At 48.8% G+C, this 14,908-nt stretch overlaps 1 protein-coding gene across 9 annotated transcripts in view; it reads left to right on the top strand.

Annotated features, from left to right (window-relative positions):
• Window positions 1-14,908, top strand: part of C1H1orf226 (chromosome 1 C1orf226 homolog) — a 320,202-nt gene that overhangs the window by 288,888 nt on the left and 16,406 nt on the right. For 8 of the 9 annotated variants that reach the window (XM_071082036.1, XM_011770216.3, XM_071082041.1 and 5 more), the window contains 4 exons: window positions 1-90; window positions 1,714-1,890; window positions 10,714-10,879; window positions 12,389-12,541. The exon at window positions 1-90 is cut by the window's left edge and continues 77 nt beyond it. In XM_071082036.1, the coding sequence (XP_070938137.1) occupies window positions 1-90; window positions 1,714-1,890; window positions 10,714-10,879; window positions 12,389-12,541 (586 nt within the window). Of the gene's footprint in view, window positions 91-1,713; window positions 1,891-3,515; window positions 5,988-10,713; window positions 10,880-12,388; window positions 12,542-14,908 lie in introns of those variants that run through there. The other variant, XM_011770224.3, reaches the window with a different exon arrangement.

Genomic DNA, 14,908 nt, shown 5'->3' with positions numbered 1-14,908 from the left:
CTCCCAGGGAATGACGTCCTGGAATTCAGCCGAGGAGTGACTGATCTAGATGCCGTAGGGAAGGAAGGAGGGTCCCACACAGGCTCCAAGGTAGGCAGGAGATGGCTCATCTGTGTGATCTGCACACGTGTGCCCTCAGGTCATCAGTCGCTTCCTAGCCCCTGCCGGCCCATCTTCCGAGTGAGACACTCCATGGCACAGTGGCGGTGCCAGAGCACGCTTCACTGCCTTTCAGAGGGTCTGACTTCCAGAGGGTCTGGACACTAGATGCTGCTGCAGGCCAGGATGCCGTGGAGCTGATTCCTGACACACATTGCCCTCCCCAAATCCCACCAATATTTGATCTCCTACTCCCTGGCACCCTCTTCCCTTAACAGCATCTCATCTTTGCACAGTATTTTGCAAGGCTCACTCTGGCACACACGCACACACACACACACACACACACATACAGACTCCCCTGTGGCTTAGCTGATAGAGCAAAGTCAGTTTGGGCCCCCTCTGCCTGTAATAGTGGTGGTGTACCTTTGGTAATTCCTGTAGATAGCACTATGGAGTCTGGAAATTGGCCCACTGAATGTTAGAAACTGAAAGACCACCTTAGTCATCATCAGCTCCAACCTAACATCATATAGGTGAGATGACTGTGGCTTCTGGGGTTTCCTAATGTGATCCAATTAAGAAACTAAGAACTTGAGACCAAATTCCAACCTGAAGCCAAACCTAATTAAAAATATTTTAAACCCAGAAGCAAAATTACTGACCAATAGCTCTACCCTTAGATTCCCAGGCAGTTTATATCATGGCACCTCTCTTTCTTCAACATTCATGTCTTATCTCACGTGGAGGTTTGGAGGGCAGTTCGGTTCTAAATTGTCTGCCTGGGGTTTCCTTTGGAACCAGTTTGTCCTCTACAAGTGGAAATAACCCTGTGTCACTGGGGGCCTTCCTTGTGTGTGTCTGAAGAAGTCCCCACAGCAGAACTGCCTGGAACAAAATGCCTTTCCCTGCCATTGAACTCTATGAATCGTAGAAGCCATCTTGGTAAAAATGTCCACAGGAGAGGGAGACAGAAGGAAAGGAGGGAAGGACACAGGAACTTCTTTCATCTAACAGGATCTCTCCAGATCATTATGTATTTTAGGATCCAAACTTCTTTGTTGATGGTTCTCACCAGAGGCAGTGGAGGGCAGGAGGTACCCCCCTCACCTGGCCCCTTCTTCCAGGACCCAACTCCAAACTTCTCCCAACAAGGGAGAAGGAACATCTCAGACCCTGGAGGAGGGAGCCCTAAGGACACAGCAGAGTAGAGGATTGAAGCTGTCTCCTTCCTGTTATCATGGTAGGGTGGACGGAAGCTATGTTTTTCTAAAATAGATTCTTCTAAGTCTAGAACCTCAAGGAACTCAGTGACAGGGTATCATTGAAAGTGGTGGGCAAGAGATGGAGCAGTATCAGCCATCAGTCTCCCGTCATGCAGGGTCAGTTACCGAGGTGTCCCCATACTATTTTTTGACTGTGTGGTATCAGCCCAGGCAGCTACACCATTTCCTTCCTGGGCCTCTACTCCCATTTTCATTGAAGATGCAGTGCTGTCAGCTTATGGGTTGTAAATGCACCAATTTACTCCTCCCAAGTGCATGCCAAAGAGAGGGAGGCCCCTCAAGATGGCTTCTGCCATTTGTCATGTCCTGTCTTCTCCTTCCGCTCCAGGTTTCGCACCCCCAGGAGCCCGTGCTGACAGCCTCACCCAGGATGCTGCTCCCTTCTTCTTCCTCGAAGCCTCCAGGCCTGGGCACAGAGACACCGCTGTCCACTCACCACCAGATGCAACTCCTCCAGCAGCTCCTCCAGCAGCAGCAGCAGCAGACGCAAGTGGCTGTGGCCCAGGTTCTCCTCAGCCTCCTCCCTACTTCGCAGGCTCCACTCTCATGGGCTTGATGCACCTTCCCTAGCGAGGGGCTCAGGACAGGTTTAAAATCTAGGGAGTCATAAGGAATTGCTCATGCTATTGAATCATTGCTTGTTGGGGAGCGGGAGCGGGATAGATGGGGGATGCAGTTGAAATGGAGAGGCACATTTTGGTTTCCTATGTATCCCCTGCTCTGAGCTGGGCTTGGCTGGCTTGGCTGAATGTTGTTAATGACTTGAACTGACCAAGGGAAAAGATGCACACAATTCCACCCTTCCTTTCCTGCCTTATTTTCCTGATGTTTGGGGCGGGAAAGTGATGCCTTTGGAGTCAGAACAGTTGTGGCTTTATGATACCACTCTTAAAATAGCTGAAAGTATGAATTTGTGTCAAACACTGTTGTAAAAAGACTACTACCCCTAGCATCCCAGTCTCCATGTCTATAATAAGTTTCCCAGTCTCCATTATGATCTACTTATTCCAGGCAGTATTTGATTGGAATTCATTATTGTAGGATTTAACTTACAGGAATTTAGGTATATTATTTGAGCCGTAATGAAAAGAATTGACTTAGATCTCAGAATCAAGGTGGTGTTTGTGCCCCAAAAAACTTGTTGGGCTGCTGCTACATTGTAGGGGAGAGTGAGCTGATTTCCCTTGCTGCTTTCAGCAGGGATTCCTCCTGTTTGCTTTCTATAGAGGGCGCTGTAGTCCACATCTTCCTTGGGACTTAGGCGTCTGAGCTTCCTCTCTACCACGGTCACTCAGGGAATGGTGAAGACATTCATTCATACCTAAGGCTGAATCCTGAGGCGAGAGCCAGGGTCAGGGCCTGATGAGTACATGAAGATCTTAGGAGAGGGGGCAGTTGGGGCTTGAGAGAATTGGTAAAGGATCTGGAAAGGCAGCCTGCATCGACATTCTAAATTTGCTTGACCAGACTGTTGACCACTTAGGTTTTCTGCATTCTAGAATGGCGGGGAGCGGACTTCTCCAGGGAGCACTTATTGCTCTCTGTTAGGTCTTCTGCTTACTCTTGTCCTGGCTCTTGAGTGGACTGAATCATTCAGACAGAGATATCCTTTCCACCTTTCCACCTTGAGGAGGCACGCGGCGACCTGGCCATGACAGGATCTGCTATGACTCAGGGTTTGAAGAAGACCTACTTGTAACACGGTCTCCTGACCTGGGCCTGAGGTGCGAGGCTCATGGATGACTTTTACATCCAGGTTTCAGGAGAGTAGAGTCAATGGGACACAGCTCTCAAGTTATTGGAGTCTTTTTAAAAAGTCTTACCATGAAACAGAAGGATATCTTGTGATGCTAGGAGGATTTGCAGGTGTTCAAAACAGCAACAGAGAGGGGGAATGTCATTAATGGCTTCTTATATTTGGAGAAAAAAATCATTTCTCTTTGTCAAATAAAAGAATCCATCTCCTGGCCGGGCGCGGTGGCTCAAGCCTGTAATCCCAGCACTTTGGGAGGCCGAGGCGGGCGGATCACGAGGTCAGGAGATCGAGACCATCCTGGCTAACACGGTGAAACCCCGTCTCTACTAAAAATACAAAAAAAAAAACTAGCCGGGTGCGGTGGCGGGTGCCTGTAGTCCCAGCTACTCGGGAGGCTGAGGCAGGAGAATGGCGTAAACCCGGGAGGCGGAGCTTGCAGTGAGCTGAGATCCGGCCACTGCACTCCAGCCTGGGTGACAGAGCAAGACTCTGTCTCAAAAAAAGAAAAAAAAAAAAAAAGAATCCATCTCCTATCATTATTGATGGCATGGCAGTCTGAGAATCCTCTCCCTAGCATGACGGCTGACAGGAGCACAAAGACTAAGCACTCCAGCACGGGTCCATTCTCAGACTCATTTCATTTCCACAAGTTTCCCATTGAATACAGATCATAATACTTTTATTTTGTAGCGTATCAATTACCAAGTAATTATTATTTATGTAGGAGTGGGCTTGATGCATATTCATGATATGATTTTATCAAGGAGGCATTTGAATTTGAAGTCACTGCCGAGTACTAGAGAGAAACTATTTGCAAATGTGTAATCCACACAAGAGTGTTGTGGTGGTGGATGGAAGCATTCAGTCTACAAAGCAACAAGACATGTAGCTTATCACAGGTCTACCACAGTCAGGATGAAACCCTAAGAGTGGTTTTCTGATATAGAATCAAGGGTCAGTCTCCATGGGAAATCCTGCCCTGGCCCTGTTTTAATTGCGTCTCTCCTAGAAGACAATGAATCTAGGGGAAGGAAAGAGTGTGGTATTAGGGATTTGCTTCATGAGCCTCTCTCAGTTCTAGACATGTCCACAGGCTGAGCACCCTTAGCCTCTCACTCACTTGGAATCTGTTGAATATAGTTGCCCTGCTTGACTCTCTGCACAAGCAGTGTGGTGATCAAAACGCCACTGTAGTGCGTCTGTGTCCCACAGTGGTGAGATGACTTTAGGGAGAGTCTTAGGCTACCAAAATCGTCAGATAGGACAGGACCTTGGGGTCATCTGATAGGTTCTTGAACATACTCCTGTACCTCTGTCTGCCATGCCTATCTGTCTCTGACTACCTTCTTTCTGTTCGCATCTTGCTTTTGCTGTCCAGGAGCTCAGCAGGGATATTGTACCTTTCAGCTGGCTTTCAGCTCCCCTGTCCTGCAGATGGATTTGGTCCTAAACTGACCTTCAGTTAGAGGTTTCTCTTCACACTGCTCTTTCTTCCACTTTCTTTGTAGTGTTTAATTCAAGGGCTTTTTATTAGTGTCTATATCCTTGGGTAAAAGCAATTATGTAAGATGTAGCTGGACTAATAGGTGTCTTGGTGTCTTTCACACATTTGAAATAGACCAAGTAGGGCAAGCTTGGTTTCTCTGCACCGGTGGGGCTGATTTCAGTTTCCAGCACGAGGTCAGCTCTTACTTGTTCTGTCAAACTCTGTTGCCACCAAACTGCAAGGCTTCTGTCTGTCTTTATTAAACTACCAGCAGTCCCCAGAATTCCAATGAGTAAAACTGTGACCTCAGCCTTTCAGGTGGGAATAGTTTTCTCGGAGAGCATCCAAATCCTCCTGTGTTGTTCCTGGGTAAAAATCTCAGGATAAAGACAGTTTCTTGCAGACAAATGTACCCTTGAGGTCACTTGTTGCACTATTTATGTTCCCCCACCCCCACCTCCCATTTCTTTCCACAGGCCAGTCTAGTTCTGCTGTTGCCATGGGGACCAGGCTTAGGTCTCCTTCACAGTGTCCTGATTTGGTTTAAGACCGCAAGACCTCTCCCAGCCTCACCCTAAATTAGTTCTGAGCTGGTCTCGAAGGGGCCCGCCCTGACCTTAAAGGTATATGGGCAAAGGTGGTATTCAGCTGACTCTTAAGTATTTCCAGGTTAGACCTCAGTGTGTAAATAGTGAATACCCAAGTCCCTCTGACCACTCTTCCAACCCAGCATGAGGCTTGCCTGGCTGCACTAGCTTCCTGCTTTTAGGTGGACCAGAAGTTCAAGGGTGTGAATGAGAGTATAGCTAAGCCTCAAATCGAAGCTGGGATGTAGCTGGCACCTGCATGGCCGTGGGCTGGGCCGACATAGTCTCAGAACTGATCTGGGCACTGTGGCTGATCGGCAAGAGTTAAGTAGGCCAGGTCTGTTCACAGTTTGCCAATTCCCGGCCTTGTTCATGAGGAAAGTGTTAGTACAGTTCAGTATTGCTATTTAAAGATTTCTCCTCTACCTGCTGCCACTTCCGCTTGTTCAGGAACAAGGAATTGGTTATTTATGCTTCGCAATCATGTATGCTGTAGTTAGAGGAACAGTGCTAACAAAACTCCGCATCCCCACCCGAGGCCCTCTATTTAGCATCTGTCCCTGTGGCTTCTCCCAGTCCCCAGAACCCTGGTGTGCACTGCCCAAGTCCCTGCCATGTGCATGTTGAGTCAGCGGCACCTGCCTCTGCTTCTGTGTCCAGTGTGTGGGGGGGCAAATTGCTCTGGTTCTCTCCACTGCCATTTCCATGTGCTTGCTACTCCCTAACTTCAGCCTGGCCCTGCCCTCACTTCTGATGGAGGAGCTGGAGTCCAGGCAAGTAAGCTGGAGAGTGAGGGGGCCAATGGTCTGGTGTGGCTGGGTGGGTTGAGGGTGGGTTTCAGAGTCTGGGGAAGCAGTGTAGAGCTGGAGGGTGCAGGGCTGAACTTTTGTGTGTCATGATGAGGCCAGAGTGCAGAGCTGGACATCTGAGCCCTGGCACTCCAGGCATGGCCTTAGTGTCACATCACTCTGTGCCACATCACTAACTTAGTATGTAAGTACAATATTCATTGCCAAAGACAACACACTTCTGCAAAGGAGACACTAATTTGTACCTTTCCAGAAAGAAATATGGTCTACTTTTATGAAAGGGGTTTAATTCTTTGAAAGAAAAGCGTGCTAAATCCAAAAAACATCGCATCTGGTGGGGAGGAGGTGGTGGTCTCTGCCCCTGTTGTATGAATGGGGAAACAAAGCACAGAGGGCTGTAGCAGACTGCCCAAACCAAGGCTTCACATAACGCTGCCTCATTTCAGTGCTTCAAGTTCAAGCCTACATAGTTATAAAACACTGCGCCTCAAAGTTAAAAGAAGTCCAGGCCATTTTGTCTCAGTGTGGCCTGATTTGGGCTCTCCTGCAGCACAGCCTGCCACAGCATGGGGTTTGAGCCTTATGCCCAGTACCACTTTTGACAGCTGCAGAAGCAGAGGGCTCATTAGTGCTGGCTCAGGCAGTGGCAATAGCGAGTGCTCACATAGTCGCAGGGCTTGAAAATACCTGAAATAGTATAACTGGTTTTACAGAGGTAAAATGCCCATTTAATCTGGTACAAGGAGCATTTTCTCATGGCACTTAGTGCCAGTGGATCTGCGATGGGAAGCAATTAATTCAAGGGTCTTCTTTTAGGTATTGCTGGTACTCCACCATTGGTACTTGGGTACCTGCAAAACAAGCTTTCAAGTTTTTTCCTGGCTTCTGTAAGAGGGGACTCTTCCTTCACCCTCAATTCTAATTCTCTGACTTCACAGTGGGGAACTGAGCCATTAACAAATTCCCTCTAGTACTGACCACGATGTCAACCTGGATGTGGAATTATCAACTGTCTGATCCTCAAGTCAGTCCTCTTGGTTGACAGATGGAGAAACTGAGGTCTGGAGAGGAGTGAGTTATCTACAGTTGCCTAGGGAGTACCCAACAGACAAGCACTCCAGCTCCTGGTCTGGTGCATTTGAATGGCCTGTCCTGTTGGGATGTTCAGATTGGGAAGCAGGAAACTGACTCTGGGCTGGGTGCAGTGACTCACATCTGTAATCCCAGCACTTTGGGAGGCCAAGGCAGGTGGATCACTTGAGGTCAGGAGTTCAAGACCAGCCCAGCCAACATGGGGAAACCCCGTCTCTACTAAAAATACAAAAATTAGCCAGGTGTGGTGGCAGGCACTGGTAATTCCAGCTATTTGGGAGGATGAGGCAGGAAAATTGCTTGAACCCAGGAGGCAGAGGTTGCAGTGAGCTGAGATCGCACCACTGCACTCCGGCCTGTGTGACAGAGTGAGTCTCAAAAAAAAAAAAAAAAAAGAAAGAAAAGAAACTGACACTGCAGTATGTGTGCAGAGAGCCCTCAATAAGTGCCAGTTAGAGATTTGCAGGATTCTCTACTTTCTTTGTTTATAATCACCAAAAAACTTTGTTCCACATTTCTCTCTGGTTTGGTTCCAAAGAAAATGGAAGATGAATAATTTAGTAATTTTATTTGCTCAGTAGGTTCCTTTCGATGACATTCTTTGTTGGGATAAGTAACGGTACTCATAAGCGCAAGATTAAGCTTACCCTTCTCTGAGGCTTATCTGTGGGCTTCCCACAGCAGTTGTCCTGTTCCTTAGAACCAAATAGATTTGGGGGATCCCAAGCTGAAATTTCTCCATGCCTCCCTTTCCAAGGAGGAGAAAACCTTAATAGCCACCCATCGTCTGACATCCAGATTAAAATATTATTGACATTTCTTTCCCTGTTGAGTGGATGTAGGAAGAAACAAACTCAGTTTCTTCCTGCTATACTGTCACAACATATTTCTATGACCAAATGTATGGGACTTTTTCCCACACACCAAGCAAGCAAGCAGTTCTGCAGAGGACACGCAGTGTCCTCTAACTCAGTTTGATTCTGATACTATCGACCTGGAAACAGCATCAGATCCTACAGTTTGAGGGCTCAATCCTGCAAGACTTTCCCCCATTTCAGATACCAATTACAAGTAATAGTTTGTCACCTACACCTCTGACCAATTGGCTATAAATTGGTGTTCCCTCTACCCTCTTCTTGGACTCAACTGATTTGCTAGAGCAACTCACAGAACTCAGGGAAACACCTACATTTACTGGTTTACTTTAAAGGATATTATAAGGGATACCAATGAACACCAGATGGAAGACATGCATAGAAGGGCAGCTAGAGCTCCCATGCCCTCCCCAGGTGCGCCACCCTCCAGGAACCTCCAAATGTTCAACCTGGCAGCTCCCCCAATCCAGTCCTTTTGAGTTTTTAATGGAGGCTTTATTATGTAGGCATGATTGATTACATCACTGGCCATTGATGATTAGTTTAACTTTTAGCCCCTCCCCTCCTGGAGGTTAGGGCGTGGGACTGAAAAGTCCCAACCCTCTAATCATACCTTGGTCTTTCCTGTGACCAGCCCCCATCCTGAAGCTTCCAGGGGTTCCCCAACCACTAATCATCTAATAAGCATACAAAAAACTTTCTTACCACTCTGGATATCTCACGGTTTGGGGAGCTATATGTCAGGAAACAGGGATGAAGACCAAACATGTATTTCACTGTATCACACCTGTTCTCACCCCTCCCCAGATCTTTCTCAATTAATATGAGACAAAAAAATGAGTCTGACTTCTTGACCAAAATATCTTCTGTCCTTAGCAGCTTTATGGAGGACAGATTTACTTTAAATTCCTTAGGCATTATGCCCCTATGCCTCCACTCAATTAGAAACAGGGTCAATGGCAAGGTCAGGGCCTCCAATCTGGGCAAGAGGGAGGCAGCCACTGTATCCACAAGTGTAATTCTCTGAGTGCTGGTTGCTGGGAGGGGCATGCCCTGGGCCAGCAGGTCACTTGGCCAGGGGTGGCCAACTGTGAGATTAGTACTGCCCTTTACTCCCTAAAAAAAATGTGACTCTCTTCAGAGCAAACTCCTCTTCAGAAATTTGAGCATTTGTTTTCTGAGCAAGAGAATCAGCTAATGCTTTCGACTCCCCATCCATCTTCCTGCATCCTCGTCACACCTCTCCTGCCCCCAGTCACCTGGCTCTGTCTTTACCCACACCATGGTTTTGGTACAAGAACACCCTTTTCCCCATAAGCTACATTGATTCAGGCCATAAAAATTCATTAGTTCCCTTTCTTCGGGGGCTTTCTGAAACCCTCCCTGGAGAACCCTTTATTCACTTCTTTGCACAAGAATCACATATGTGTGAACACTAGTATTGGCCTTCTAACTCAGTTTCTTCAAACCAGGGTCCTGGTCTGGTTGCCCCTGTCTCCTCCCACTGAGTTTCATCTCCACATAAGGATTGCTCACCAAGAACAGAGATGTTGACACCACTGGGCCTCAAGCATGCTGAATGCATCGCTGCTGGCTGCTCTGCCATGAGAACGTTGGAAATTGATGAGGGTGCCACAAACTGTTCACCTCAGCCCTTCTGGGCTGGTTGGAGGAGGCCCTCTCATGAGTCAGTCAGCAAATGTTTAACCCCTACCAGGTGGTCCTGGTGGTATGTGGTATGAATCATGGTCCTAGATGTCTGCCATGGCAAATAAAAAGGGAAGACAGGGAAAGAAGCTGCCACCTACAGAGTGGCTAGATGACAGCTGCATCACTAATTTAAAAAGCCATGTGTAGTGCTTCCTATTTCTCACTACTTTTGGGTGAGTGGGGGAGGGAGAAAGATTATATGGGCTTCGTTGTGACACTGTTCTCAGCCAGTGGGTCAATAGATCAGTTTTGGTTTTGTTTTTTAGAAGACGGGATGAGAAAAGAGTGTGCCCCCTTCCGGCCGGGCATGGTGGCTCAAGCCTGTAATCCCAGCACTTTGGGAGGCCAAGGCGGGCGGATCACAAGGTCAGGAGATCAAGACCACAGTGAAACCCCGTCTCTACTAAAAATACAAAAAATTAGCCGGGCGCGGTGGCGGGCACCTGTAGTCCCAGCTACTCAGGAGGCTGAGGCAGGAGAATGGCGGGAACCCGGGAGGCGGAGCTTGCAGTGAGCCGAGATCGCGCCACTGCACTCCAGCCTGGGCAACAGCGTGAGACTCCGTCTCAAAAAAAAAAAAAAAAAGAGAAAAGAGTGTGCCCCCTTCCACCTCCAACATGGCATATGCCATACTAGGTGCAGAAGGAGTTCTCTAAGCAGGGATGGAGCACTGTGCGTGTGTATGTGTGTGTATGTGTGTATGTGGTGGGGGCTGGGGGTCGATGGCTCTTTCCTGCTTCTTGCCCTTGGTATGGGGCCCAGAGTGGTACCTTAGTGATACATCATGGCCCTCCCTTGGGACACACAGCTTCACAGGGTCAGTGAACCCACTCCTTCCGGCTCCTCCTCTGGAATGATAAGCCCAGATGCCCATTCTGCCCGTGAAGGGCTTCTTCTTGAACTGAATGTGGAGGGCATCTATGGTCCCGGCTGTCTGCCAGCGACTCTCATGTGCATTCATGTCCCTCTCTTCTCTCTGTCCTGTCTTCTCTGCTGCTGCCTCTTTTCTGCAGGTACACTTGCTGAAGGACCAGTTGGCTGCTGAGGCTGCGGCGCGGCTGGAGGCCCAGGCTCGCGTGCACCAGCTTTTGCTGCAGAACAAGGACATGCTCCAGCACATCTCCCTGCTGGTCAAGCAGGTGCAAGAGCTGGAGCTGAAGCTGTCAGGACAGAACGCCAGTAAGCCAGTGCCCTCCCCAGCCCCGCTTCCTCTGTGAAGGCTCTGGAAAGAGTGTTACTTTCCTCAAGTTTTTGGTGGTGCTTTCTTGGACCCCTGACCTGCCCCTATATTCCAGCAGAAAACATAGGCAGCTTTGTTTCCCCATTAGTATACTTAATGAATTACAGAATCGCATGCCCAAAGGAGATCTCGGGTGCCTTCTAATCCAGGCCCAGGGCTGGACTTTGAATGTCCCCGGAGTCACTGCTATGTGCTCATTCAGTCTCTATTTGATAGGGGCTCAGGTACTCTATGTCCTAGGGCAGCCCATTTCTTTCTCAGAGAGCTTTTGCAACCACCATACAGTATACTCGGCACCTATTGGGTGTCATGGTCTCTGTGAGCTCTGTGGGAGACAGCAAATTGTTTCTTAATTTACTATTCTGCACTATGTATTTCAAAACTCTGTCACATAGAAAAAGCTGGGAGCAGTATATCTGTTCAGTGGATAAGGCAGTGGAATCACTGGCTGCACAGCTTTGCTGGACAATGGCAGAGGTTGCCTGGCCCCTACTTGAGAGGCTTTCTCTACGCTCAGCACCCCCAGACTGGACTGGACAGCTGTAGATTGCAACGCATTTTCACACCTTCCTCTTGAGCCTTTCTGTGGGTTGTATGCATGCTCAGAGTGTGTGTGGGCTGTGGACCAGCAAATACCCATTGACCACACATTGTGCCAGAAACTGTGATAGAATTTTTTGCATGTGAGATCATTTAATCCCTGTAGTTCGGCTGCAGAAAAATGGGATGCCATTTTACAGATGAGGTAACAGATTCAGGGAGGTTAAGTAATTAGCTCAAGGTTACAGGCCTAGCAAGGAGCAGAGTCAAGATTCAAACCTAGATCTGATTGCAAAACTTTGTTCCAACTATACCAGTGGTTCCCCCAAACTATCCCGTGAGCTCTTTTAAAAATACATCTTACTGGGTCCAACCTACAGAGATCCTGCATCATTGGGTCTGGGGCTGGTCTGGGAGCCTGTATTTTTAAAGTAACCCAGAGGTATGGATTGGAAACCTTCACCACTCTGGAAGCCTCTCTGGATTTTCCAGATTATTCATTGAAACTCTGCTCTATCCTAATTAATGCTTATTTATATGATTGTACTGAAGGTTACCACAGGCTTCTAAGATGGTTCTCTCAATTGGTACCTTTTTCCTACCACTAACACTATTCAGAGCCTTTAGTGGCTTCCAGAACCATCATATGGTTCTCATGTCCCCGCCTTTACCACCTCCCAAAGCTCCTCCCCTCCAGCGAGGTGTGTCTGGAGCTATGTGGGGGCGCCAGGAAGGGGTGAAGAGTTAAGAGATCCAAAGCCCGGGAAGGTGCTGCTAAGCTGGTCTGGGAAGGGCTTTTGCAGGGCACCGGCGGGCAGAAGGCAGGCATCCCAAATCAGAAGGCGGGCATCCCAAATCAGCAACCTTGCCTAACGCTGCCCCTCTGCTACCTCTTGTCTCCCCTGCAGTGGGCTCCCAGGACAGCTTGCTGGAGATCACCTTCCGCTCTGGAGCCCTGCCCGTGCTCTGTGACCCCACGACCCCTAAGCCGGAGGACCTGCATTCGCCGCCGCTGGGCGCGGGCTTGGCTGACTTTGCCCACCCTGCGGGCAGCCCCTTAGGTAGGCGCGACTGCTTGGTGAAGCTGGAGTGCTTTCGCTTTCTCCCGCCCGAGGACACCCCGCCCCCAGCACAGGGCGAGGCGCTCCTGGGCGGTCTGGAGCTCATCAAGTTCCGAGAGTCAGGCATCGCCTCGGAGTACGAGTCCAACACGGACGAGAGCGAGGAGCGCGACTCGTGGTCCCAGGAGGAGCTGCCGCGCCTGCTGAATGTCCTGCAGAGGCAGGAGCTGGGCGACGGCCTGGATGATGAGATCGCCGTGTAGGTGCCGAGGGCGAGGAGATGGAGGCGGCGGCGTGGCTGGAGGGGCCGTGTCTGGCTGCTGCCCGGGTAGGGGATGCCCAGTGAATGCGCGCTGCCGAGGAAAATGCCAGCCAGGGCCCGGGAGAGTGTGAGGTTTCAGGAAAGGATTGAGATTCTGCTTTGGAGGGTAAAGTGGGGAAGAAATCGGATTCCCAGAGGTGAATCAGCTCCTCTCCTACTTGTGACTAGAGGGTGATGGAGGTAGGGCCTTCCAGAGCCCATGGCTTCAGGAAAGGGTCACTCTCCAGGACTGCCAGGCTGCTGGAGGACCTGCCCCTACCTGCTGCATCGTCAGGCTCCCACGCTTTGTCCGTGATGCCCCCGTACCCCCTCACTCTCCCCATCTCCATGGTCCCGACCATGAAGGGAAGCCATCCGTACCTTCTCAGGTACTTTGTTTCGGATATCAGGATGCTATGAGTTGCCTAACCCTCCCCCTACCTTTATGAGAGGAATTCCTTCTCCAGGCCCTTGCTGAGATTGTGGAGATTGAGTGATCTGGGCTATAAAAGCCAGGCTAGTCCTTGTAGTGTGAGCATGGAATTGGAATGTGTCACAGTGGATAATCTTTTAGAGGAACTGAATCCAAACGTTTTCTCCAGCCGGACATTGAATGTTGCTTCAAAAGGAGCCTTGAAGCTTTAACATGGTTCAGGCCCTTGGTGTGAGAGCCCAGGGGGAGGACAGCTTGTTTGCTGCTCCAGGTCACTTAGATCTGATTCTTGTTTTGAAAGCCCTGCCCTGCCCACCTCCTGCTTGTAGCCCAGCCCATCTAAATGGAAGCTGGGAAGTGCCCCTCACCTCCCCTGTGTCCTGTCCAGCTAAAGCTTTTGCAGCACTTTACCTCTCTGAAAGCCCCAGAGGACCAGAGTCCCCAGCCTTACCTCTCAACCTGTCCCCTCCACTGGGTAGTGGTGGTCAGTTTTTACTGCAAAAAAAAAAAAAAAAAAGAAAAGAAAAGAAAAGAAAAAAGAGAAAGAAAAAAAAAAGTGAATGCAGGCTGATAGCTGAGACTGTGAGACTGTTTTTGTCCACTTTTCTGAATCACTGCCACTTGGGTCAGGGACTGCAGCCATTGCCACCCTTGGCCCATCTCTCTGGGTGCGTGCCTTGAGCACACCTGTAAAAAGTGCCATGTGCAATTGTCTTATCTTTTATGATCTAGGCTTTGCCTAGGGATCACCACTCCTTAATGGGCTGACTGGGGCAATAAGGGAAAGCTCCTTTGCTCCTGTAAGGCCGTAAGTGGCTGTTAACAGATTTTCAAATGACTGGAGAGATTGCTGAGACCTGCTAGAGTCATATGTTTGGGGAATTAAGTCTTTATCCTAGACAACAAGCTACAGATGCAAACTGCAGTATTTTTGGAGGGTCAATCGGCAAGGATATGATTGTCCCAAAATGGAGTTCATCGATCCTAGCTTTGCTTTAGAATGTATATAAATAAAAGTGCAGTCCTCTTCTAATGGCCACAGTTGATTTAGCCCAGAAAGTCCAAATGAAAGGAAATAAATTCAGTTTTATGTTAGCCTTCCTTGGTGCATCAGGGTGTCAGTGGAAATAGGATGGGGTGGGGTGTGTGTGTGTTTTGTGTGTGTGTGTACACATGTGTTTATATATACATGTGTGAGGGAAGGTGTGTACCTATATGTAGGATTGTGACCAGACAGAAAAGAGTGGGAATCTCCAGGGTGTTTGAATCAGCAACAGATTTGTGTTTTCTAACATGCATTTAGTTGGAGAGGCATGGTTCTGTTTGTTTTGTTTTGATCTAATTTGCCATTGGAAATAGGTACAGGTACACAGAGAAGGAAGAACTAGAAAAGTGAAATCCATGAAACTAAATGAGCAGCTGTCAGGAATCCAGTGTGACTGAGCCTACCTAGCTTGTTAAATCTAACCCAGGGTTCCTTGAGTCCAAGACCGCTTCGATTATTAAGATTTTGAATGTTCAGAGGAGTGAAAAGTCTGTTTTCTGGATGTAAGCAGGAGCTGAGGATAAAGCCAGAGGCCAGTGGATTAGGTGTGTGGAATGTGGATGGAGAGGGCTTGTGTGGGATGTGGCC

Source organism: Macaca nemestrina, chromosome 1, assembly GCF_043159975.1.
Source record: "Macaca nemestrina isolate mMacNem1 chromosome 1, mMacNem.hap1, whole genome shotgun sequence".
NCBI classification, from domain to species: domain Eukaryota; kingdom Metazoa; phylum Chordata; class Mammalia; order Primates; family Cercopithecidae; genus Macaca; species Macaca nemestrina.
The sequence above is the reverse complement of the archived record's forward strand: the minus strand, read 5'-3'. Positions and strand labels throughout refer to the sequence as shown.